We start from the raw sequence: 27,610 nt of genomic DNA, 5'->3' as shown, positions 1-27,610 counted from the left end.
CCAGACAGGAAGCTCTGATAACCACACCCCTTCTTCAGAAAGGTACTGTTCAAAATTCTGAGCTCGGTACTTTTCTCTCAAAATGCTACTGTAAGACGTTCTTAGAACTCAACCACCTAGTTTTCTTATCTTTTTCTCTGACCAGAAGACGCAACAGGCACATTCCTACCTGTCTGTTTAATCACTGTTGCTGTAGTAGACCAACCATCTGGAAGATCTTTCTTTCCCCCAGACCCTTTTCCTCAACTTCCACCATTTGGTCTTCTTCCCTGACTTTACTCTTTTTCTTTTCTTCCCCACAACAATCATTCTGCACACCACCATCCACCACGTTGTCTGGCATCTCCATCTACTCCTTACAGTTCCATACCTCCCCCAGGTTCCTCTTCTACAAGAATGTACCTGTATATGTCTGCCTCCACTTTTATAAGTCACTTTATGTTCCACTCTATTTTAAATAGGTGTTGACTGCAGCCATTTCCATCCTCTTGCAAAAACTGACCACCATCTGTCCTTCCTAGTTCCTTTCTGACACCAAACCTGTGCATCACTTCCTAGCTCCTCTAAACCCTGCCCCTGTGCTATGAGCCTTGTTGCCCTTCCTCTTGGTCTCTTGTTTACATAATACATCTACCTTCCTTCTCTGCATCATGCCAACCAGCTCTCTACTTTTGTCCCACATTTAGAGTTGACATTCTCAGTGTCCTATGTTTATTTTTACTTTCCTTATCTCTGTCTCCTGGCACTTTTTCCTCATTGTGGTCTTTGACTAATTGTAGTACAATTTCTGCCGGTACCCTGTTTGCTAAAGGTACTGGTGGCAGTCGTCATTAACTCGTTTCTGTTCTGTGATCCAGAGTTATAGTCACAAACTTTCCTGTGCACAAAAGAAGCAGGATGTTAACTGGAAGCGGTGCCAACTTCTCTGGGCTCCATCTGGAGCCCTGTTTCCACGAAAACGATTTCTGGTGAAAATGGAAGAGTTTCATGGTAACACTTTACAATAAGGTACACACAATTTGATTAACTACTAGGTAACGCCTCAAACGAATCAGGAACAAATCAGGAGCTAATGAGTAGTTAACCAGTATTTAATGGGGAACACAGCCAAGTCTAATTAAGAGACTACTGGTTAGTTACCTTGTAAATGAATAGGAACTAATCAAGAACTAATGGGTAGTTACAAAAAAAATCAAAAAGGAATGAATAAGGAGCTAATGGGTAGTTAACCAGTACTTACTGGGGAACACACAGCCAAGTCTTATTAGGGGAGTACTGGTTTGTTACCACAGGAACAAACCAGTAGTGATTAAGTAACCATTGGCTCCTCAGTAAGTACTTGGTATGATGCTTCACTACATCAATGAACAAAATAATAGCCAGGCAATGATTTGGTACTCAGTGATAGTCATACATAGTTACGATGACAGCAGTACAAGATTATGAAATTGATAATGTCTTTCATCAATAATCAATATGCTTACAAAAAGAAAATCCAATAAAATTGGTAATAACAGTTTTTTGACTCTTAAGAGCTGTGACCTCACTGGTGGGAACAAACCAGTAGTCCCCCTAATAAGGCTTGGTTTTGTGTTCCCCAGTAAGTACTGGTTAACTACCCATTAGTTCATGAGGCGTTCTTGAGGTGTTCCCTAGTAGTTAAGCAAATTTTGTGTACCTTTTATTGTAAAGTGTTACGAGTTTTGTTGTGTTTGTACTGTTCATTTACACGAAAACGGCAAATGTTTTCTCTGACAATGGCACAATTTGAGAACGGGTTCCAGAGGGTTAACATATGGAATGACCACTGGTCACGGGTTACAGAGTGCGATGGTTCAAAAACGTCCCGGTGTCCATTGTTGTGTAAACAGAAAAAATATATATTTTCTGTCAGGGACCGTGTGACGCAAAACATAACGTCTTCCTACAATCCACAGAAGAAGAAACTATCGACAATGGCGGCTACCAGAGCAATGTTTGTGCTTCTGATTCATAAATCTATAAATCTAATTTCCCCGGACTGCTTTCAGTTTGGAAATCACCTGGACTTTTGTTATAGCGGTTTTCTCCTGAGAGAAACGTTAGAACATTTAGAACGTTTTTGTTGTTGTTGTTGTTTACACATTCGCACTTAGTTTCAAGTTTTAAAGAACATAGCACCAACTAGTGGCGTGGTGATGGAATTACACCTTTTCAACGGCTACAGTTGCTGTGTAAACAAAGAGTGTAATTAGAACGTTTTTGTGTAAACGTGTTAATAGAAATGGGAAATAAATCTGTTTTCATTGAATCGTTGTTGTGTAAACGGGGCTTAAGATGCCTTCACATAGTGGAATCCTATTAGATGGATCATCATACTCAATCTTTTTTGGAAAAAAATAGATCAAAAAGGAAAAGGAGTGTCTAGTCCAAAAGCCTGGTTCTGTGATGGTCCAGGCTTTGATCAGGGTTCTGAGGTAGTTCTGGACTTGGATCAGGGTTTTGATGGCAGTGCTAATGTGGAATGACCAACAGGGATGAGAAACATCTGCTGGTTAAAAGACTGTCTCTTTGAGAGAGATCTGGGCATCCTGATGCATGCGCAACAATCCAGGTACACAAATCTAACAAGGTTGAGTCAGGTCCTCTGGATGGGTTCTTTGTTGAAGCATTTCATCTTTTATCAAAGACTTTTTCAGTCTGAGTCGTTTTCATCCAGATGATATAAAACTCTGTCTTTATGACAGCCAAGACTTATAACACACATGGATAGACGTTACCCAAAAAATGAATAAATAAACCTGACGATACAAGACATACAGTATTGTGGGTTCAACCTCTGAGCAATAAAATTAAATAATGTATTTCACTATATCGGTAATTATTATTTATTTGCATTTGTCAAACCATTCAAAATGTTTTTAATGTGCAGTTAAATTAAGTTATATTTGGTTTCATTAAGGCCTAATCTAAGTCGAATGTATTTAGGTATGTGTGATTCTACGTGATCGTGTTAGATCTTTTGACTTTTCTTGGCCTCAGCAGAAAGCGGTTACGTTATTGATCACAGGTTCGGTGTTAATGGTAAATAATTAGTGTTGACGATAGACGATTGGTGCCGACAGTAATTGGTTGGCTAGAACTGAAGACTGCAGTGTTGAAGTTCTGCTTGTGTATGATGACCCAGTTCACTTCAGTGCTGCACACAGTCTTTGCCTCGCAGTTCCTCATGTTTGAATCAGAATATTAAAGCTTTCTGCCCGCAGATCTTTAACACACTCTCCCTCTTTGTGGTGATTGTCTGATCAATAATGCATCACAGTCTCTGTCAGCTTTTATTTTCAGATAGCACACAGAGCAAAAACACACCAGCTCTTTATATTCTCCCTTAACGACCTCCTCTGTGTGTAATCTCCTTCTAATGTATGTGCGTGTAGGGATTAACTGCGGCTCTTTACACTATGCTAAAGGCTAATTCCTGCAAGAACAGATGAACAGGCCTTATGGCAGCAACAGCTGCTCCCTGGCAGCTTCACTTCCACCTGAATTTCAGTGGTATAGTCTAGATGAAGCACACCTGGATTTATGTTAGGAATAATATGCTACGGTTTGGATATTGAACTTCCTTCAGGTGGTGTAAAGCCCCACCCCTCGTTCAGATTAGAACCGGTTGGGACTAGATATATCAGTGTGACATAATGGCACTGTGGCCTAGTTGGTGTCTAATTATTGAAACTAATTAAACCGTGTGGAAGAGAAGATGAACAGACAGTGAGGCTGTCAGCCTTGAAGACAATAATTAGCTGCTCGACATGGCCCACATACAGTAGCCGACACAAATACAGACTGGATCTGCCCCAGTTTGTCACCGGCGAAGAAGGTGAGCAAGGTCAACAGCCACACTGATAATACAGACATTAATGAGACCAAGCAGAAGGCTGGAGGACAGTTGTAGGGTTAGCCACATGTCCAGGGGGTCCGTGAGATCCACATTTTCAAAGTTTGTGGGAAGTGAGACGTACTAAACTAGAGAAATATTGCATTTCCTTCAAAAATACAGTGTGAATGCTTATTGCTTAAGAATTTGCAGAAAAAACACATTGCAATTAGCTAAAAAATTGCTAAAGTGTAGCTGAATTAGAAGAACAGGCTTAAATTAGCAGAACAAAATAGAAAGAACACGTTTGCTGAATTAGGATTAAATAGGCTGAAATGAGCAAAAAAATTTGTAAATTGGCTAAAAAAAAAAGGGCTGAAATTAGCAACAACAACAAAAAAAACAGCTGAAAAGTAGCTGAAAAGGCCAAAAAAAAAAATTTAAATAACCAGAAAGAAGCAGAAAGAGCTGAAATAGCTACAAAATGTGGAATTAGCTGAAAAAGCTAAAATCAGCATAAAAAAAGCTAATAGCTGAAATGGCAGAAAATGCTGAAACTAGCAGAAGAAAGCTGAAATGAGCACAACAAGTTGAAATTAGCAGAAAAGTTAATTTGGCTGAAAGTAGCATACATTACAACAACATTTTGAATTTATCTGAAAACAGCTGAAATTAGCTAAAAATGCTAAAAAGGTAGCTGAAAATGTAGAACAAGCTTAGCTTAGCAGAAAAATGCAGACGGAACACATATTTGCTGAATTAGGATTAAATAGGCTGAAATTAGCACAAAGATTAGGAAATTAGAGAAAAACAAACGGCTGAATAGCAGCTGAAAAAAAAACAGATAAAAAGCTTAAACAACCAGAAAGAAGCAAAAAGCTGAAATAAGCTAAACATGTGGAATTAGCTGAAAATGCTAAAATCATCATAAAAACAGTTAAATAGTAGCTGAAATAGCAGAAAATGCTGAAACTAGCAGAAGAAAGCCGAAATGAGCACAAGCTGAAATTAGCAGAAAAGTTAATATGGCTGAAACTAGCAGACATTACCACAAAATCCTGAATTTATCTGAAAACAGCTGAAATTAGCTAAAATTGCTAAATAATAATTAAAAAAAAAAAAAAAAAGGTAGCTGAAATGTAGAAGAAGCTTAGATGAGCACAAGCATACCAAACAAACATGTTTGCTCAGTTAGGCTGAAAGAAGTAAAAATGAGCCCAAAACGTGGAAATTATCTGAAAAAGCTGAAATTGGCAACAACAAAAACAGCTGAAAAGTAACTAAAAAGGCAAAAAGAAGCTTAAATTATAAGAAGGAAGTGGAGAGAGCACATTTTTGCTGAATTAGGCAGGAAAATGTTGAAATGAATGCAAGAATATGCAATTAGCTAAAAAAAAAAGAAGCTAAAATTAGCCTAAAAACAGCTACATAGTAGCTGAAATATCAGAAAATGCTGAAACTTGCAGAAATAAGCTGAAAGGAGCAGAACAAGATAAAATGAGGAGAAACAAGTTAAAAGAAGCACAAAAATGTTGAAGTTAGCAGAAAGAATTTGAAAGGATCGCAAAACAGCTGGAAAACAAACAGCTGAAAGTAGCTGAAAAATAGTTTTAAAAAAATGCACAAGGAAGTTGAAAGTAGCTGAACCAGAACAAAATGTGAAAGGAGTGGTAAAAGGTTGTAAACGGATCTAAAGATTTGAAGGATGTAAAGTAAACTCGATTTTCTATGAGGCGAAAGTGGCAGAAAAGGCTAAACATTTCAAAAAGCTAAAGTTGCACCAATACTAAAAATCACAACGCCCTTCTCCTGAAAGAGCTGAACGTTTTGATTTACGATTTGTTGAAATAGCACAAAAATTGTGGAACGAGAAAGATGCTGAAAAACGTACGGAAGAAAAATGGATCACAATAGTGTACCACACAAAATTAGAGCGCAGTATCTGTAACACTGAGTTAAAGCAATTTTTGTGTCAATTTGCTGTGGCAGACAGAAACAAAGGACATTGACTGTTACAGTTGTTCAGTTGTAGATGTACTGTACATCCAATGTTTATTTTCTGAGAAAAAGAGAAATAAGGCAGAAGGAAGAGGAATTAAAAAAAAGGTTAAAACACAAAACAACTGGACTTCTAATATGAAGCTAAAGGCGTTTTGCTTCTCATCGGGGAGGCGTTATCACTCTACTTATTCATAAAGCCTCCAGTTGGTTTGTGTTTTAAACTTTCTTTTAGATTTACCATGTCCTGGATGAATCTTCACTGGCATAATGCACAGAGGAATAACGATAAACACATAAAAGTACTACAAAGACTGAACGAACTGCAGAAAAATCCAGTAAGTTTAAAGAAAGCAAACTAAACAGTGTAAGGAAGATGCAAGAAAACAAAGAAGCATGATACAAAGAAACACTCAAAATAACAACAAAGATACCAAGTACAAAGTACCAGGGATGCACGATATTGGATTTTTGGCCGATACCCGATATGCCAATATGTTTAAACTCATTTGGCCGATAAGAGATACCATTACTGATATTTTTCCCTTAGACCTACTTACAGAGACTACATAGCTTTCTCTGCTGTGGAATTAAAATACTACATCATTCTGCATGGTCTTTGTTAGTTTGGCCTGCTGTCAAATGCAGATGGCAAAAGGGGGCTGAAGGCATCCTTGTTAATGGGTTGTCATACAACAACAGCGCTCTACACACACACATATATAATATATAAATATATATATAACTGCACCTTTTACATCAGTGTTATTTTGATGGAATGCCCGATATTTAACTTTAATTATATCGGCCGATACCGATATCATGCCGATAATATCCTGCATCCCTACCAAATACCAGTTAAAACAACCAAAACGGTGATAAAAACCTGATTTAAATATCTGTAATGACGCATGACATATATAAAGGATCCAAAATGGCTGCAAAACAAAAAATGTGTCTATGAAGGATTTAAAATGAAACAAAAATATTTATTTCTTGTCTCCAAAAGAAAAGACTGAAATGTGTCTATTTGCTGTCATCATTGTCTGAACCCTGAGGATGAGGCTGTCGTCGTTCTTCATCCTGTCCCTCACTGTGATGGGCTGTCCTCACAGAGACAGAAACAGCAAAACAGAGAGAATAAAAGGTAATCTGCCTCACATCAGCCACCGTGCACAGAAACACACCAGCCCTTCATCTTCAAAGCAATACGTTCATGCAGTGTTTTAGGTAACCTTCATCACCTGGTGACACTCATGAAGGGTGCACACGTGCACTGGCTTCCTGCCAGCTTGGCAGGTGTGTGTGTGTGTGTGTGTGTGTGTGTGGAAGTAAGAAAGGAAGAAAGAGACTGGGGAAGAACAGGAGGGGGAGAGATGTGGGAGGAGAGCATCGTCGCAACGAGTCGAGCTGCATTACTGCTACTGCTCGCCGGCTGTTTCTCTCTGCTGCAGCCTCAGGAGTGTGTGTGTGTGTGTGTGTGTGTATGAGTGTGTGTGTGTGTTGGTGTGAACGTGTGGCGTCGATATGGTTCTGATCAAAGCAGCGATCAAATCCGTCCTCAGGTACCTCAGTAAGACCCCAGGTGAGTGTGGCTGTATTGATGATTGATGAATTATTCACAGGGTCAAAGAGCATCCCTATGATTTAGTTAGAGCTCTCTGATGATGACCTCATAAAAATCCTGCTTTCTAATTGGCTGTTGGGTGCATGTTAAGATCATGTAAAAATAGTTCAGTTTAGTAGTTTCATCTGTGTTTGAAACCAGCTGCGTACTGCACTGCATGGAAATACAGTAGTGTTATTGATTCAGAGAGCCCCCTCTCAAGGACTCCAGGACCCCTGTCTTCATAAGGACCTACTCAAGGCTGTTGCTCCTGCTCAAGGGAAAAAAAACATCAACCTGTTATTTTGGGGAAAAGCCATAGGGGATTTCTCAAGATCTGGTAGAGACACCTCATTGATTGTGTCAAACCTCTTAAGGTGAGAATTTCTCAAGAATCAAGGACAACAAAGGTTTCAAGGGGTCTTGCACTAACCTATGACCAATGAAGCCTTCCTAAGGGGTCTCGGGACCTGTTTAAGGACTCTTCTTTTCTTTTTTTTATCTTTAGGACGGTTTAATATACCAATGTTACCACTCTTTGATTGGGTTTAGGACAGTCCATTTCTTCTAATGGATTTTTTGGTTGGTTGGTTTCGTGGCTTGAGGTAGATTACCACAGAGACTGCTGGCTGCCTGACTGTGATGGTTTGCTGAGAAATTTTTAACTCGGATGGCGATTTTGATTGGGGGGGGAGTAAAATTACTGAGCCTATATTTGATGTTTAGGTTTAATGACCCAGGTCATAACAAGAGAAAAACAGCAATCATTAAAGTGGTGTGACGCTTGTTGAGGCTGTTTCTTGTTGTTGTGCTCTTGTTCATTTGCATTATGTTTGTATTCTTCAGCCAGTGATAAATGGTTTGTATACACGAACCAGGGGTAATGAAAGTTTTCTCAAGGGTGTTGGAAGGAAGGCTCCGATCAGTTGTCAAACCTCGCATTCAGTGTTGCTTTCGTCCTCGTCGTGAAATGGTGAACCATATTTTCACCCTTGTAGGATTGCTTACACACTTTCGCTTCTAAAGGGGTCATGGGAGTTGGACTGTCCAGGCAGAATATGTCTAGTGTAGCGGGAAAAGGCTTTTGACAATGTTCCTGAGAAATTCTGTGGGTGGTGCTGCGGAAGTATGGGATTCCAGGTTGACTTTAAGGACTAGCTGGTTCCTGTATAATCAAAGCTAAAGCTGTGTCCACATTCTTGGCACAGTCGAACTCATTCTCGATACAGAATGTACTCCACCAGGATTGTACCTTGCCTCCAGTTATGTTTGTGGTGTTCATGGGCAAGATCTCACAGGCTCAGTTGTAGGGAGGATGGTATCAGACTTGGGAACCTCAGTCTCTTCTCTGCTTTATCCAGATGATGTGGTTCTGTTGGCATCTTCAAGCTAGGACCTTCAGTTTGCATTGAGGTGGTTCCCATCGGACTGTGCGGAGCGGCGGGGAACCACCAGCTAAGTGGAACATGAGTTCACGACTGATTGTAAGATTGAGCGAGTGATGGATCAACAGATCTGGGCTTCGTCCTCAGTAATATGGGCGTTGCTCAAGTTGGTCTTGGTGAAGAAAGATTTGAGTCAAAAGGCAAAGCTCTCAATTTACTGGTCTGTCTGCATTCCACCTTTCACTTATGGTCATGGGGTTTGAATTTTGTTCGAAAGAATGAAATCCTGGATACAAGCAACTGACGTGAGCTTATTTTGTAGGGTGGCTTGGCTTAGCTGTAAATAGGGGTAGGCGCTCTATCATCTGGGGGTAAACTGGAGATGAGCTGATCCTTCTTTGCATCGAAAGGAGTAAGTTGAGGTGGTTCTTGCATCTGATTAGGATTCCTTCTGGACGCCTGGTTTTGGAAGTCTTCTGAACATGTCCCACTGGGAAGAAGCCACGGGGCAAACCCAGTACTTGGTGGAGAAATTATTCATATCACAGAACTCTCTGAATGGCACTGGATCTGAACTAACCCACAGGTAGCCAGAACTACCTAAAGAACCTTTAAAATCTGCTCAAAGATTACCTGAAGATTACCAGGAGTCAGTAGCAACTCTGTAAATAACTCTGAAAACATACACTGCTTATAGTACTTCTTGCAGAATTACTTAGTTTCCTCCAACCAGTTAAGGTGCAGTGCAAGGGTATGAATTGTCTATGTATGAACTTCTGGTGCATTTTAATGTCCCTGAAAACTTAGAGGATTTTTAGGACTTGTTCACCCGAGCTACATGTTCCTTCCTCGGTGGGACACATTTAGTGATGGGGGTTACGGCACTTTATTGGGAACCATCTATTTAGTATCCACTCTATTGGTAAAGAACAGCTTTGAACTGGCTTTTTGAATATCTGGTTCAGAAAAGCTGGCTGGGGCCTAGCTCATTGCCATTTGATCCACGACTAGAGCCATTTAACGTCTCCAGAGCCATCTTCAAGGTCCAAGTACATAATCTGTAACCTTGAAGACATTTTCAAGAATAAATGATATTCTTAAATTTGTAGTACCTTTTCAAAAATATTACTGACACTGTCTTGATGATTCCTAGACCAGTCTAACTCAGATACCATTGGCAACACATTATTTATGCATATAGTGCTTCACCTGGACTATAATGAGTCTCTCAAGGAGCATTTCAGACCCCTCCACCCCCAAAGAAGTCGTCTTATCTTTATCAAAAGCACCAGAATCCTTATTTAATTTTGTGGGTTTTTTATGTATTTACTTATTTTCTAGTTGTGGCTCCTGTCATGTGGAGGAATTTATGTTGCCTGTAAAACCAAAATGAGAATAAAATTGGGTTCAAGACCAATTAACAATCTGGCAATTTTGTCAAAATTCTGATGACTGTCATACAGTAGGTTTTTGTTTTGTGTTAATATCTCAGATCTGGAATACAGAGAACTGGCATTTAAATGTCACATCTGTCCTCTGAGTTCCCTAGCAAATCAAACCACTGTTCCTTCACACTAAAAGCTCTAAGCACTGAACTGAGGTCACCTTCAGGAGTGCTTAGAGCTGCAAGTTCGATCATCGCTGCTTCCTCGGTGCGAATAAATTTGCTGAAACGAGATTAAACACTGAAACCAGCCTCACACTGAACCCCCCTCCTTTTTTTCCCCCCCTATGCAGCAGGGGACGGGGACAGTAGATGGTCTGTTCACTACACTACCCAGAAGCCTCAGCATGGACTGCACTTCATTCCTGAGAAAAGACGTTCAGGCAGCGCTGATGATCTGCAAGGTGAGACGGCAGCATTCACTGAGAAGATTCAGCAAAGACATGTGCAACACATTAAAAAAAAACTGTTTCAATCATTTCAGCTATATACAAATTTTTCCAACAACGCACTTGGGGGAAAAAAAAGGAAACACAACTTACTGGCAACAAAAATAGCTCTGGTTGATTAAAAAAAAAAACAATACAAAGAAATAATTCACTAACATTAGAGTGTGTAGAGACTGAATGGATTTGCAGCTGATGTGACTTTTTCATCTTTGCATGATCCATGGAATGACATATTTCTTGAATTGGAAAAGTGTAAATATCAGAAGTGTTTGGATCAGAGCTAATTCTGCTCTGTATAGAACATTTAACTCAAATTAACTCAGAACTCAGGGTTTGTGCTGAATTAGCACACCTGGTACAGTCTTTCAAGTGCCCCAGGAAGCAGCTCTCTGCTCCACACAGAGGGCTGTGGTAGCTCGGTGGTCTGTGGTTGCGTCAGGACGGGCATCCGGCGTAAAAACAATTACCAAGCCTTCATGCGAGAGAGTTCGCTTTGGCGACCCCTGAGGAAGGGAGCAGCTGAAAGAAGTACAGTGTTCAAGTAAAACAGAAGGGCTATTCAACTAAACTGCTCAGGGGGGTCACAGTTACTGAAAGCCAAGCCAAGAGCTCAGGGGCCGGACATCCAATTCTCATTAATAAGGTTATCCCTGCTTTAGGATATCGGTCCATCTTTAATAACATTTCCTTATAATAAAAGTAGAATTCCTTACAGGGATGCTTATTGCCTGCCAGCTTCCATGCCAGCGTTTAAACTAAGATGACATACAATCTGCTAGCCTTTGGAATATGTGCTTTTCACCTAAATTTCAGCTCGATGTTCATAAAATCAAGGCGGCACAGTGGCTCAGTTGGTAGAGCTGTTGGCTCTCAGTGAGAAGGTCGCCGGATCAAATCCCAGCCGGGGACCTTTCTGGGTGGAGTTTGCATGTTCTCTTTGTGCATGCATGGGTTTATGGGTACTCCGTTTTCCTCCCACAGACCAAATACGTGCATGTTACACTGATTGGTAACTCTAAATCGTCCCTAGGTTTGAGTGAGAGAGTGATTGTTTGTCTCTGTGTCCCTGTGATGGACTGGAGACCTGTCCAGGGTATCCCCCGCATCTTGCACAGTGATTGCTGGACATGGACACCAGTGACAACCACGACTCAAAAAGAAAGAAGTGGGCAAAGATAACGAATGGATTCATAAAATCAACCAGGCCATTTTAGTTTATCGTCTGTGGCAGCCATCTTGAATTGGGTTGACTCCAGACGTTAATATGTAAATCACTACTTTCTGAGAGTTTCATTAAATATGTCATGTGGTTTATATATATATATAAAAAAAGTTTACAGACAAATGCACGCAGAAACAAGGAATTTGTTGATCACCTGCCTTTCATGGTGGTGTGCAATATAAAGATGTCCTAAAAGGATTTTGTTCAAGAACTTGTTGGGCAAAGTTTAATTCAGTAATACTTGTGCAATAGTCATACTTTACTAAATTGCACGGGTGATTTTAGCCTTTTTTTTTTTTTTTTTTTTTTTTTTGAGGAGGTGCTCAAGCACCCCTAAAGTTTAACTCGGCACCCTTGAAAATTTAAGAAACCATCATTATGATTTTATAAGGAATCTCAGTTCTCAAACCTTAGATTCACCGAAACGTTTAATAAATATGGAACGAATGATGACAGTCTTAAATGGGCCAGTAAAATCTATGATTTATTTATTTTTTGCATGAGTCGGATCCTCGATTCCACCCGTCAGTCAATCCATTACTTAGCGTGTCTGTATTGTGTGCCACAATGCAGTTGTTGGCAGTTGTCGACCTGTGGTGGGAGGGGGTGTTGGGGTGCATGAGAGAAGTGGAGCGTGATCTATTCACACAAGGAGAGCTGTTGGTCAGGTTACTTCTTGCTGTGTCGTGCTCTCTAAAATAATTATTGAATCAAATGTTTACTTATGTAGATAAATGTAGATGTTTAAAAACCCGTTAAAATATACCAGAATGCAAAAAATGGTATCTACTTTATTCAAATTTTTTGGGGGGAGAACACCCCAGTGTCCCCTCCCACATTGCAAATGCTTCTGATGCTAATGACCACTGCGCTGTTCAAGCCAAGAGCCATTGACTGGGGGCACTGGGGGCTGAGCACCGCTAAAGGGCAGATTCTAGGATCGCCCCTGCTTTACAGAGAGATCTTGGGGCAGGCGTGTCTCTTGACTGGCAACACAACTCTGATTTCTGTGTCTGAATGTCAGAGTTAAGTGTACAAACAAATAAAACAAAAAAATCTTTAGATGATCGGGTACAAGGGCTGACACTTTGTGGAAGAAGCAGGAAATTTAAAAAAAAAATCCATTATAAAGTTAGCAGAATTGTTGACCAGGGACTCTAAAAGATGATAGTAAAGTTGGGCTGCTTGGATGGAAAATCTCAGGCAATAAAGCCTGAGGCACAGTTCTGTAATCTCCTGTGATTTGTGCAGAAAAAGACGATTGTTTGTGCGCTTGCTCGTTCATTTTTATGTATTTACTGTTTCAGGAAAAGCTACTGTTCTGGGATAGAGCTGTTAAATGTGCATGCATTTAACTCTAATCACGTGAAAGTGTAACCGTCTGGATGATGAATGATGCAGGTGGACTGCAGTGGTCTGCAGGGGTCTGCATGCGCAGCACATTCTGCTGCACACTGCAACGCCGCAGCTGCACCATCCAACATCCAACAGAGGACAAAGCTGCTGCTTTCATGTGTAAACCTTCACTGGATTCACTGATCAAGAAGACACAATGATTGATTGATAGATGTATTGCAGATGAGTAATGAGACCTTGAATTTATGTCCAAACTACACTTTACCCAGCTGTATGACGCTCCTCTTTGTATGTTTGTAGCATGTAACGGGCTGACTCAGCAAGGCTACTCTCAGTCCCACCCACCGAGTTCCACCTTCTCTCCATTCTCCGGCCTCGACCAATCAGTGAGAGGAAAACGCAGAAGGTGGCGAGCCCAAAGCAGAAAGATGGTGAGGAACAAGCATGATGTTTATGTTTCATGAATATTGTATGAGTGAACAGACTGCAGCTAAAACGACCGCTCTCAGTGAGTCACGAGGGGATAATTGAGCTACTGCCAGGTTTTATTCCTGCAGGAATATACAGTATATATGAATATATTTATACACAACCACAGCATGGACACACAACGGTCCCTTTAAATCACCAAAACACAACCATTCACTCTCTCACTCACACCTAGGGACAATTTAGAGTTACCAGTCAGTCTAACATGCATGTTTTTTTTTGGGAAAACCGGAGTACCTGGAGAAAACTCACGCATGCATGGCCAGAACAGGCAAACTCCACCCAGAAAGGCCCCCGGCAGGTCCAGCGACCTTCTTGCTGAGAGGCAACAGCTTTACTAACCGAGCCACCGTGCCACTGTCTTTATCAGGCATGGGCAAACCCTGTTCCGTGGGCCATATACGGCCTGTTGGGCATTTTAATTGGCCTGCCGAAATTGTCCAAAATTTGGACAATAAAAAAAAAAGAATTTTTTTAAATTTTTTATATATACTTCATTTTTCAGGGGTGATGAGGTAAACCCCCAAAACAGGTTAAAATCGCCATTGGTTCAAATTATATTTAAAAAACTGAATTTAATAGGGGGGGAAAAATGGTGTCATTTTACCTGTAGTTCCATCATTTCCCCAGTAGAGGCGCACTACAGACACTGGCATGTATTATGGTCCCGCCCTTCGCTAGAACTCCTTGTGGCCCGCGAGTCTGAAAGTTTTCCCCACCCCTGGTCTATATTCAATTAATTGAGGACTCTCTGTATGTTATTTTATCTGTATTTTTTGCTGTAAGTTTATCAAGTTGTTTATTTTTATTTTTTGCATTTAAGTGTTATGATGAGTTTGCAGTTAACAGTAATTTGAATTTTTATTATTATTATTTTTATTTTTTTGGTAGTATTTATAATTTTAGCATTTGTTTGTTGCGTGTTTTCTACGACGGAGTATTAGGGCCATGCAAAAAAAAAAAGTCAAAATTATGGGAATAAAGTCGTAGTATTAGGATAATAAATTTGTACGTATTTTAATGAAACAACAAAAACTTCTTTGAATGTTACGCAGATGTAACCACCTAACCTTTCAGTTGACCACTGCCAGAAAGCTCCTCTTCCACAAGACAAGCAATATCTTCCAAATCCATGTGGTTCTTTCTTCGAAACCGACATAGTCGTTTGCACAGTCGTTTCAAAGTCCCGAAACTGATAATAATCTGCTGCTGATGTGCTAACAGATTAGGTATTTCCTTATTTCTAAAACAAATATCAAAGTATAACTTAAGATGTTCAACATTCATCATTTTACTGCAGTTGTAAGACTGTCTGATAGTATTACGAGTTTATTCTGGTAATATTACGAGTTTATTCTTGTAATACTAAGACTTTATTCTCGTATTATTTTGACTTTATTCTCATAATATTATGACTTTTTTTCATAATGTAATAAAAAAAAAAAAAAATTCTTAGCGTGGCCCTAATACTCAGTCGTAGTTTTTATAATCATTTTATGTATCGTACTTTTTTCTGGGGGCATGTTTTCGTATTAATTATATGTTTGCAGCATTTTTATTTCATTTAAGTAGCTTTGCATTTCATGTCATATGGTTGTTTAGGATTTGTTTGTGGCCATTTTTATTTATTTATTTATTTATTGCAGTTTGTGTTTCCTAAACAACCTTTTACCAAAAAAATAATATAATTTAGTTTAAACCAAACCTTAAGACAAGTATTCCTACTGATCAGCGTAACCAACATGGTTTACAAATAGAAATAAATGTTATTTGCTACGTTGATGGTAGCTTTTTAAACAAAATTTCTATTTAATTGTAAAAATGCAAAGATGTAAATGATCCCAGCTCTTAAATGAGACTTTTTTCTGTAACTTCTAAATTAATTTATTTCAAATTTATATTCAGTCTGAGCCAAATCTGTTATCTATTAGTGCCATTTGTTGCCTGTTGGGATTTAGTTTCTTACTCTGTTGAAAATCAGTAGCTTTTACTGCCACCTGCTGGTCAAACACTGACACAGTTTCTCTGTCAAACTGCTTTCATAAATCTAATCTTCTCATTATTAATTTCTCATGCTCTTTCATTCTTCCCTCGCACGTCTCTTCTCTTAGAGGTCCAGAGTCTTGGATTTTTTCTCTCATTCTTGCTTTTCAGTTTGTTTCAAGTTTTCCCTTTGGAAGAGAAAGGTAAACATGGACTGGCCTTCTCTCTAGTACAAAGTAGATTAGACGAAGTGATCGATGCTGAAGTAGTTTGCAGATCCAACCTAACCTGGTTTAACTGGGAGAAAACTATGAATTTAACTCTCCTCCAGTCTGCATTAGATCCCCAAGCATTTGAACATAAGCTGCTGCTTCTTAAAGCGAAATGTGATTTAACGCTTATTGTTTGGCAGAGTTCAACATCTTCAGATGAGGACGAGAGGTTTTTCCTTAACAACACACGGCCCATGACCCCACTGGTCCTGAACCAGGTTGGTCTCACCTCTGGATGGGATGAATTAGGATCAGCCAACGGCGCCGCCGTCGATGTGGAGATGGAGCCTTTTCATCGGCTTCCAACACCAGAGGAGAGGATGAGACAGCAGGCGGATGCTATCGCAGCTGACGTTGTTCCTATCAATGTAACAGGTACAGCTGGACTCACAGGCTCTACTTTTAAAATGTAACTTTGTTGTAGGTTTTAGATAAAATTTGGGTCTTTGGTTTTATGGTAAAATTACATGGTGCAAGACTAGTGCTGTAATTTTTACTCAATTCATCCTAAAAAGTGATTGCAATACAATACTGTACTTTTCGAACCATAAGGCGCACTGGATTATAAGGTGCATTAAAGGAAACAAAACGGTCAGCTAAGTCAAACTTTATTCAACTCATTCACAATAACTCAACATTGTTCAGTTGTACCACATAAAATTGGTTCCAGGTCAGTAAGCACAACCAGAATTAATACACAAGTTGCACCAGATTATAAGGCTTACAGTCGATTTTTGGGAAAATTAAAGGATTTTAAGTGCCTTATAGTCTGAAAAAGACAGTATTTCATTTTTGCTTATGAATTCATAAAATTGTGCGTAACTTTGTTTGACTTGTCAGCCTAATTATGTGCTATGTTCAGTTTTAAAAATGAGAAGTCTGCACATTCAGTGGTGTCTACCGTACCTAATCAAATAGTTTTGTTTGCTCAACTTAACCAAGTTTTGATTTCCAAACATAACCAAGCAGTTTTCTACAGTTGACAGAAAAAAACAAGTTAACATTTTTATTTATTTTGTAGAGGTTTGCCAGCATCCACATGCTAATGACATGAAAATACAGTAGATTATACTTGAGGTTTTAGAACAAGACAAAATAGCATCTTATCATTTCTGATTATTAGCCCATTATTCATTATTTTTTAAGCTGTTTTGTCAAGCCTCCATCATCCATCCATTATCTTTACCCGTTTCTTCCTTTTCGAGTCGTGGGGGATCACTGGTGCCCATATCCAGCCATCACTGTGCGAGAGGTGGGGGACACCCTGGACAGGTCGCAAGTCCATCACAGAGATGCATAGAGACAAATGAGACAAACAACCATTATTATACAAGGACCCAGTTAGGATTCAGGATGATGAGGGATGGAATACTAAAGCAACTATTCTGCAGGAAGTAGTTCCACGTTCATGGCCGAGATAGTGTAGAGGCAGGGCAGCTGGCTTGGGACCCGAAAGTCCCAGGTTTAATCCCTCACTGCACACCTCGTGGTGTCTCTGGGCAGCACACCTTATCCCCAAAATGCCCCCCCCCCCCACGCGCTTTCAATAACTGCCCACTGCACCACCTGGTGGTGGATGGGTTAAATGCAGAGAGTAATTTTGCCATTGTATGGAAACATACAGTGATGACAATGTGATGACATTATTATTATTTCAGGTGAAAACTGAAGATGGACCAGTTCTGAGACTTAATCGTCACAGTTTGTTGAAAACTCTATTAGAGACTGTTGATAAGTCGAGTGAAAGTTGTAAGGACTCTGAGTATTCCTGCAACTGAACGGACACTACCAGAGACAATCCACCTGTGCTAGGATCTACCAGAGTTGTGGAAAAAAACCTGACAAACTGAAGAAAAGTGCTGCCCCCGCGACCCGACTTCGGAATAAGCGGAAGATAATGGGTGGATGGATGGGGAAAAAAATAACAAGTGTGTTGAAATGCTTAAATTTTGCAACCATACCATACAATTTTATTTATAGAGCACTTAAAACAGCGACGAGGCCAACCAAAGTGCTGTACAGACAGAAAAACAGGGAACACACAAAATGAGGTAAATCAGAATATAGACATAAAAACGATGCAGATAATAAATATGACGAGTAATCAGTATGGGGCGTACAGGTTCAAAACACAGATCATCTGGTGTTGAAAGCTACTGAATAGTAGTGGGTTTTTAAACAGGATTTGAAAACCGAGAGGGAGGGGGCCTGTCTGACAAGCAGAGGTAACTCGTTGTAACTGATAACTGATGTAACTGATATGTATGTTAACTACTATAGAAAGGTTAAGGTAGCTTTATTGTAGCTATATTGTATGATGCTCTATCTGCTGCATGTGATGTAATTAATTTTGACAGGATTCCTTTTGTAACATTCTTACTTCAAAGAGAGGGGGGATGTGATGACTAGATGTATTTTGCTTGTGTCCACTAGGTGGCAATCACGAGTCTGTGAATGTATAAATGTGACATATAGACAAGAGAGTGAGAGTTCTGTGAGATGCCAATCATACCTGTGAGCAGAGCTTTAATAAAAGTGCATGAGCCGTCAAAGAGGACTGGTTTTTATCAAACATAACATCACTCTCTCACTCATAGGGACAATTTAGAGTTACCAATCAGCCTAACGTGAATGTTTGTGGTCTGTGGGAGAAAATCGGGGTACACGGAGAAAACCCACGTATGCACGGAGAGAACATACAAACTCCACCCAGAAAGGCCTACAGACTGGGATTTGAAACAGGGTAACCTGCTTGCTGAGAGGCAATGGCTCTACCAACTGGACCACCGTGCTGCTCAGCCTCCATCATAATAGTGCCAATTTTGTCTCTTTTACATTGCCATAACTTAAGAATTTGGACTTTAGTTGCACATATAAATAAACTTGTAACTTTGTATTTTTCTATTTATTGACATAAACCTACATTTACATGAACTCAGATTATAAGTTTATTTGTGCTAACTTCAAAGTTGGGGGCATGAAGTTTAAAGTTTAGGCCAAGACTTTGACTCAGACATACGGTTATAATCAACATTTGAAACTTAACTGGGATACAAGATGTATCTTAGTTTTAAAGCCAAATATTTGAAGTCCTTAATGGGTTCAAGAATTGTACGGACTTGCTTTCTGACACTTTTTTTTTGTATTTCTTCTCATTTTAGGGGAGAGTTTTGATCGACAGGCCAATTTTCAGAGAACCCTCTCTAATGCAGACTCACTGACCCGGCGAACTCGTAAACTGAGCCGCCGTCAGACCATTTCTGTGATACAAAATTATGCCATCCCAAAGCCCTCTGTCTCTGTAGAACTTCCTGGTCAGTTCTCCACAGTGGGTCGACCTGCCTCCTCCTGTTGCACGTCCTCAGATCAACAGAAGGACACAGAGGTGGAAATGGAAGAAAGTGAAATAATCAAAAAAGAGGGGCTTTTGTCTTCAAGGAGGATCCGAGCACCAAGAGGAGAGGGCATGTCCAGCCTCATGTCTTCCCTTACCACCCCCCCGCTTGTCAAAGGGCACCCTATTTCCTGCCACTCAACCACCTCTGAAATCCACAATCTACCTCGCCTGGCCACCAACTTCTCTCTGAGCTCTGAGTTCAGCTGTAACAGCACCTCCTCCAGGACACTCAGCACCTCCTCATCTGACAGCCAGGTCAGTTTAAAAAATGTTGTCATGTTGAATTACCTGAAACAAACCGTAAGTTTCTGTATGTATTTTATTTTCTCCTGGCTTCCCCTTCTTTCACAGGACCTACAAGGCTTTTCTTGCAGCCTTCTGACCTTATTGCCAAATGATCCCGAGGCCAGAGTGGTACCCCAGTCTCCTCCTTCCTCCTCCTCCTCTTGTTGTTTTCCTCCTTCCCCAGTCAACTCCTCCATGCCTAACACACCAAGTCACATGCAGCCTGAATGGTTTCCCAACAATAATCCGTTTAATGAAGCTCCCGCTTCCTCGCATTACCTCTCTTCCTCCTCCATTGCGGATTCTGTGTCTCAGTTTAGTTACAAAGCACTGGATGACCCAACCTCCTCTCGGCAGAATGCTCAGAGTTTCTATGATGGTGACTCCATCAATGGAGAGAGTTGGAGCTACGGGCCTCTGTCCTCCAGCTCCAGCATCCACAGCAGCATCACCCAGGACACAGGAGATACCTCAGAAGAAGTTTGGAACTGTGATCCCCTGCTCTCCTCTGGTCGCTCCACCCCGTCCTGTGTTGATAACGACTCCCTGTGTTCAGAGAAGATATCTTCTCCTTTGTCTAAGCACGAGAAAAGGAAGTCCAGTACATCCCCCTTTAACTCTCGTACCATCTCTCGCAGCATTTCCCTACGAAAGTCCAAGTGCCCACCTCCTCCACCGATGCGTTCTGACTCTTTGAGGCGCCGTCCAGGTCGTAGCAAAGCCTACCACACTTCAACAAGTCCTCGTCTGGACCGCAGTCCTTGTGTGGATTGCACCACCTTGCACACACCCTCCTCTTCTTCCCAGGCCTTCTATGACCCCTGGGTGCCCCGAAACAACACCAGAAGACGGCAGAGTGGTTTGAACTGTGGGACAGTAACAACCTTTGAACCTTTATGCCCAAACTCCCAAACGGACTCCCTTACTAACTCTTCCCCTTCCAACATCAACTCATCGAGTCCTGACCACTGCCATGTGCTTGGCCCTGTATCTCCAGGTCCAAAGGATAAAGAACTGAAATTTCCTCCGGACCAGGCCATACCTGACTCCTCTACAGCCGTGCTCCAGCGCCTTGCTTCTCCATCCAGTGGTTATTCCAGTCAATCTAACACCCCTACCCCTGGCACTCCAGTTTCTTCCCCCCTCAACCCTTCCTCCCCCCTTACAGCAAGTCCCGGAGCCTTCCCCCTCTCTGTGACCGCACCCTTTTTCATTCCATGTTCGTCTTCCTTCCCCTTGTCCATTGCTGCCTCCTCCCTTACTAGGACTAGATCTCATGGTGAAGGTAGGCCAAAACCACCAGTCCCCCAGAGGAAGTCATCACTTCTCTCCTCCCTTTCCTCATTTCCCTCCACATCCTCCCTTTCCTCCTACACCTCATCTGATTCTTTAGCAAGGCATCCCAATAATCCCCCTCCTCTTCCACAATTGGCTCCTTCCATATCCGAGTTTTGTCTCTCTACTACTAATAATCCTCCTCCACCATCTCCACCTCCCCTGCCACAGTCCTTTACTCCCGTTTCTGAGCGCTTTCTTTCTACCTCTTCATCAGTCCTCTCTAAACCCCCTACACCTCTTCCCTCTCCTCTTCTTCCAGAGTCTGCCTCTTCCTTTCTTTCTAAACCTCCTCCTGCCCCACCCCTTCCTGAATTCTGCCTCCCTGATCCATTGTCTTTTAAGAAACCTCCTCCTCCTCCACTTGTATCTTCTCTCCCAACTCTATCCCTCCCCATGCCTCCTCCTTTACCTCCATTTGTCCGTCCTCCTCCTCCTCCCTACTCATATGCTGTGAGCAGGAGATCCCACCAATATCTAGTTTCCACAGGGTCATCTACTTTAAATCCACTTGTAACTTCCAAGTCACCTTCCTTACCTGAATGCACAGACATACAAGACCTTCCTCCTCCACCACTTCCACCACCACCTCCTCCTCTGCCTTCACTCTCCAAACCCTCCACCTCTTTCTTCTTCCCATCAAGAATGTCTCCAAGGCCTCCCTGCATACTGATCACTCCTCAGGCTTTGCAGTGCATCAAGCTTCACTCTGTCAAGAACCAGGAAATCCTTCAAACCAAGGATAACCCTACTGAGGCTACACTTCATCCCCAAATTAGCATTTCAAGAAATGAGACTAACCGAAGTGAAAATGCCCAACTAGACTGCATTGAGCTGGACAAAATTACTGTTGACTGCTTAAACACTGATGCTAAGCAATCAGGTTCAGGAGAAAAACATGATATCTGTGCAGTAGCCGACAGGGAAGCAACCACATCAATGGCTAACCTTCAAAGCCCAATCAGTACAGAAATAAAACAGCAGGAACCCACTAACAACAACCAAACAGAAAGTGAGTCTGGGAATTCCAATAATGAGTCAGGTGATTCTAATCTTCAAAGACCACAAGGCAGCTCAGCTAAGCCGAAAGACCATGATATTCAGCTACCATTACCACAAACCACCCATTCCAATGGGAAACAAAGGGAGGATTCAGACATGAATATAGCAAACTTTCAAGTCCAAAATCCTGAGAGCCCTCAGGAAAAAATGTGTCATGATGCTGACAAATATAAATTTAACACCGATATCAAGGCTTTTCCTTTGGAACAACACCCTCAAGAAACAGACTCATTAGAGGAGACTCTGAGAGAAAACAAGTCAAGACTCTCGGAGAGCAACAAAGAAGACGAGAATAATGAAAAAAATAAACTTGATGGAAATTCAACAAATGTTGATGCGAAACACAATAACAAGGACTTTATATCAAGGAGCTCAAGGAGGTTGCCCTCCCCTGAGAAACCGATCCCGCCAAAGAAGCCTGATCTTTGTCTTCTGGGTCTCATGGCATCTCCCAAGGCCAGAAGAGAACCTGATTGGCCAAAGAGCCCTGGACAAAACATAGAGTCTTCTTCTGGACTAAACAGCCAACTGCAGAGTCTCTCTGATTCCTTAGAGACTCCTTTTCTTACACATTTGACTAACGGTAAACTTTTTCCAAAGCACTTGACAAGCACCTGTGTCCAATCAGTGATACCTGAAAGTTCAATTAACAATACCCGCTCACCTTTCAGTTCCCTTCAAAGCCAGGAGCCACAGATTTTACCCAAGAAGCCAGATCTCTCATTCACCTCCCCCAAAACAGCAAAGCCAGTATTTGATTCTAAAAAAAATGGTGCAGGTCTAAAAGAGACCACAGGGACCAGTGGTATTTTACAGACTCAAACCACTATGAGGACCATTAGCAGCTTAGAAACAATGAACAACACAAAGGCTAAAAACACTTCTGAGGAGATCTGCAGCATCTTAGAGGACTTGAAGATCTGTGGAAGTCATGACCAGTCATGGTCCATAGGGATGGACCCTTCAAAAGTCCCTAAAAGTGCATTCATTAGGACTGGAGGAACCCAGACTTTCCTACCAAACCATTTTTGTGGCAGGATTATTGAAACTAAATTTCAGGATGAGGTCAAAACAAATCATAGGAGGATGATGAGGTCCTCATTGGCTGAAGATGAAGAGGAAGATGAGCAGGAAACTGTGGAGGAAAGCGATAAACAGACAGTTATAATGACGATGATGACTTCATCTAACAAAAAGGACAAAGTAAAAAAAAGGAGGAAGAGGAGGCCAGGCAGGCAACTGCTGATGAGATCACCTAAAACGGAACCTTCTCCCTCATCGTCATCATCGTCATCATCATCATCATCATCATCATCATCTTCTTCATCCTCATCAGAAGACGAACGAGATGTAAAAAAAGGCAAACGTGGGAGGCTGAGAATAATGAAAGTGTGCAACCAAGAGACAAGTGACTCTGAAGGTTGCTGCTCTCTGACTGGTCAGAGCAGGTTCTCCCTCAACAGTGTGCTGTCCACTGATACCCTGCAGGGAGAACTGTCTCTCCCAGACCTCCTGATAAAGGAACCAGACGAAGAAGCAGAGGAGCAAGTAAAGGGAGAGGCCCAGAGGAGAGTCGAAGAGCTCAAGGAGGTTAAGAGACCTTCAGATGGTGAGTTGGGTTCATCTAAGTCAAGGTTATTAATAATGTGATGCAGTTCTAGATCTGTGATATCTGACTCCGAGACAATTTCAGCAGATCCTTTAAGGTGTAGAATAAAAGATTGGGAACTACTCCACATCATGAAGACTTCTTGATGTCTTTTATCCTGACACAACATTATGACAGTTTTCTGTGAAGTTTGAACTGCCTCTGTTCTTTAGATATACCCACATCTGCCAAACTAACAACTATGTCACAAGCACCAATTGTTCAGTTTCCATTTAAAACATCCAGACCCTGGACAAATCAGCTGTTCATAAAATTTAGTTATTTTTAAGTATTGCCAAGTCATAACAGAAGTCGTCTCAGGGTACTGAACAGAAACATTCATATATATATATATATGAAAAATAAGTTAACGGAAACATTCGTATACAAAAATAATAATGTAAGAAACAGACTGCTTTGAGTTTAACTCCATCGCAGAACTCTCATCTTGAGCAAAAATGAAGGCAACAGTGGAAAGGAAAAACTCCCTCATGATGAAGAAACCTTTTAACAGAACCAGGCTCAGGACACGTGGCCATCTGCTTCATCCGGCTGGTTTTGAGAGGAACAGATACACAATGGCAGACTGACAATCACATTAAGACAGAAATGGTATTAAATGAAAACTATTCGATTGTAATAATTCATTTAAGGAAATGAGGTCATTTTGTCCTCCAGTTGTTGTAGCCTTTGGCAGCATAACAAGCCAACACTAACTATAGGATTTATCAAAAAGGAAAGTTTTAAGCCCAGTCTTAAAAGTGGACAATGTTTCAGCCTCACGGACAGAAACTGGAAGTTGGTTCCACAAGAGAGGAGCCTGATAAGTGAAAGATCTTCCTCCCATTCTGCTTTTGGAAACTCTAGGAATTGCGAGTAAGCCTGCAGTCTGAGAGCCAAGTGCTCTGTTAGGAAAATGTGGAACAATAAGATCTGTAATATAAGATGGAGCTAGGTTGTTGAGGCCTTTGTAGGTTAGAAGTAAGATTTTGAATTCAATTCTGGATTTGACAGGGAGCCAATGGAAAGATGCTAAAATTCGAGAGATATGATCTCTCCTACTAACTCCAGTTAAGACTCTGGCACCGGCATATTTAAAAAAAAAAAAAAACCCTTGTTATGTTTTTTCCAGATGATGTGTTCGTCAGCGTTTCAGCGGATCAGATGTATGTCTCGGGTCATCCTCGAACCACAGAGGATCTGTTTGCCATCATCCACAGGTAGCAGCACTTACACCCAAGCTGAACACTGTTAGTTTACCAACCATTAAAGCACATCCTCACATTTCTGCTTGATCCCTCCATCTGCCTCTGGAGCAGTGCAGTATGGAAAGGCACAGCATGAATACCTTGGTAATCAGGGGTTGGCTGCAGGTAAAACATCTAACTGGTCTGTAAATGTGTAGATAGTGACCACTTTAAACTAACTCCAGCTCCTTCATTTTAGCTTCCTGTAGAGAGAAACTGATCCTGCCTCAGCCCTTGTTGTCTGAATAAGAAGCTTGTTTATCTCGTAGCATTCTCCTTTGCTGTGTAACCAATTTACCTCCATTCTTGGTGCCTCCTTTCCCTTTTTTCTGTGGATTTAACTATTTGAACTTGTTCTAAATGAGATTCCAAATTTGCAATTTAAAATAAATAAATAAATAAATTTTACCAGTTCGCTTTAAAGGCAGTTTTAAGGAGGCACTTTTAAGGCCGAGCAGTGGGGGACCCTAAGGGCCTTCTACACCTTCAAGGAAGACCTAAGAAGTCGGCACATATTAAATACATTAACATTTTAATTAATTTTTCAATATCAAATATATATTTTCAGTGTTTTTTTCTTCTTCGAATTTTGCTTATTTTCTGTAAACTACTATGGAGTTGAGCAAGAACCTTTCATTTCTCCGATTGTCATGGCGGCCGTCTCCACGATTCTCCATCTCCGGACTGAACTCTACGAAACAGTTCGGTTCTGTGGGGAAACCTTGGATGTTCTATGTCTGCCAGACCTGGTTCTGGAGGGTAGTCATCGTCTGTTGCCGCAGTCGTTATTATCGTCATGCTGCTAACGGGACCTGCTAACAAGACCACACTGTTAACAGTACCATGCTGCTAACGGGACCATGTTGCTAATGACTCTTTTCCAATAGTATGTATGTGTGTACGTACGTATGTACATGCATATACTGTATATGTGTATATATGTGTATATATATATATATATATATATATATATATATATATATATAAATTCTGCTAATGAACTTTTAATGAACTTTAGTTCACCATTAAATTTCTGATGAAGTAGATTCTACTAAAACATCTACATTTAAAACTGTGTAGGTTTTCTTCATCATTTGATGTATTTGCACTCGTTGTGTCTACTTTTCTTGTTCAATTTAGATGTGTGGTTTTGTTTCTTGTTTACAGATTATTATTATTTTTTATTTTAGCTTTGCTTTAAAGTTTAATTCTTGTTTTGTGATTTGCACATCTGTGGGTTCGAATAAAGTTGAACTAAAGGCCGTAGCTCTTCTTTAAACATGTTCGAGGGAAATATTCCTGAGAGATGAGCATCTCATTGCATTGGTGACCTTGTGTTGATCTGTGTATGGCAAATAAACCTAAACCCAAGTTCTGACTCAGTAATGGTTGGTCCGCTTCCCGGTGTGTTGATCCGTTTCTTTATGCACCATGAGTCAGCCTGTATTTGGACCAATTTTGAACCTTGCTTGATGATCAACCCTTGTATTATTTACAATATTAAACAACAAAATATGGAGACAAAACTGTAAGTTGCAAAGATTTATCTTGTTTTCCAACACGCTCTTCTTCTTTCTCATGCAGAATCTTGTTTTTAGAATTAAAACTTGTAACATTTTAAAGTCGAGTTTTTTTCTGCTGAACGGACCAATGAACTGATCATAAGATGAGTCGACTCAGTTTCCTTCCTGTTCGTTTTGTCTCATTTGTCTCAGATCAAAACGGAAGATGCTCGGAAGAAGAGATTTAGACGGGGAGAAGCAATTTGCCTCCTCCTCCCCTCCTGAGACTCCCACTGACCCCCCATCCCACCTGACCCGACCTGCAGCTGCCAGGAGTCACAGATCAGGGAGGAGTGACAGCTTTAAGGCGCTCCTATTGAGGAAGGGAAGTCGACTCGAGTCATCTTCTCGAATCTCGGCGGTCGAGCGTCTTCGTGTCATTCAGGCTCCAACTATCCAGACGCCACCTCCTCCTTCAACCCCACACCAGTCAAAACCTGGGAGCCCCTCTTGTACGGTGGAGAACACCGACCTCCTCCTGAGTGTGAACGTCCCAGAACCTCCCACATCTCTCTGTACCCTCTCCCTGATGTTCGGATGGAGGAGACAGGACAACCAACTCCTCCTCACCTCCACCTCTCCCTCGTCCTTCTTCATCTTCTCCTCCACCCACGTTCGACCTCGCTCCCTCACTCCTCCCTCCTCTGCCTCGCGGCGCTTTGCATCTCGCTGCCGCCTCTCCTCTGCTCCGATGACCGCCATCTTTGAAGGGGAGGAGGAAGAGGAGGAGGTTCTTGTCGAGGCACGTGGAGACTCGAACCCGAGACGAGTTGAGATTTCTTAATTATTCCGAAAATACTCGAAATATTTTTTTTTTAAAAATCTGAAATGTGTCGACCCGCCTCAGCAGGTTGGACTCGCACCTGAATTTACAGAAACGCACAAATAAAAGTCCGGAAATCTCAGAAGGACGCGTGCGTTTTGGTCGTCGTCGCTGCTTTTTTACCGTCTGCTCAGCGTTGTTTAGCTTGTTGACTGTTTTGCACTTTACCGTTAACATTTTGTAGTCAGACT

The 27,610-nt window shown here is 41.2% G+C and overlaps 1 protein-coding gene across 1 annotated transcript; it reads left to right on the top strand.

Annotated features, from left to right (window-relative positions):
• On the top strand, positions 1 to 27,380 carry nhsl1a (NHS-like 1a). The gene is made up of 10 exons (XM_037696782.1): positions 1 to 42; positions 10,583 to 10,693; positions 13,617 to 13,747; positions 15,917 to 15,991; positions 16,201 to 16,435; positions 19,222 to 19,712; positions 19,809 to 20,907; positions 21,019 to 23,748; positions 24,920 to 25,007; positions 26,750 to 27,380. The coding sequence occupies exons 3-10, from the start codon at positions 13,745 to 13,747 to the stop codon at positions 27,378 to 27,380; spliced, it is 5,352 nt and encodes a 1,783-aa protein (XP_037552710.1). The 5' UTR covers positions 1 to 42; positions 10,583 to 10,693; positions 13,617 to 13,744.
• Positions 27,381 to 27,610: the final 230 nt, after the last annotated feature.

Source organism: Nematolebias whitei, chromosome 23, assembly GCF_014905685.2.
Source record: "Nematolebias whitei isolate Nwh7 chromosome 23, NemWhi1, whole genome shotgun sequence".
Lineage (NCBI taxonomy): Eukaryota > Metazoa > Chordata > Actinopteri > Cyprinodontiformes > Rivulidae > Nematolebias > Nematolebias whitei.
Note: the sequence above shows the minus strand (reverse complement) of the source record. Positions and strands in the feature narration are given on the sequence as shown.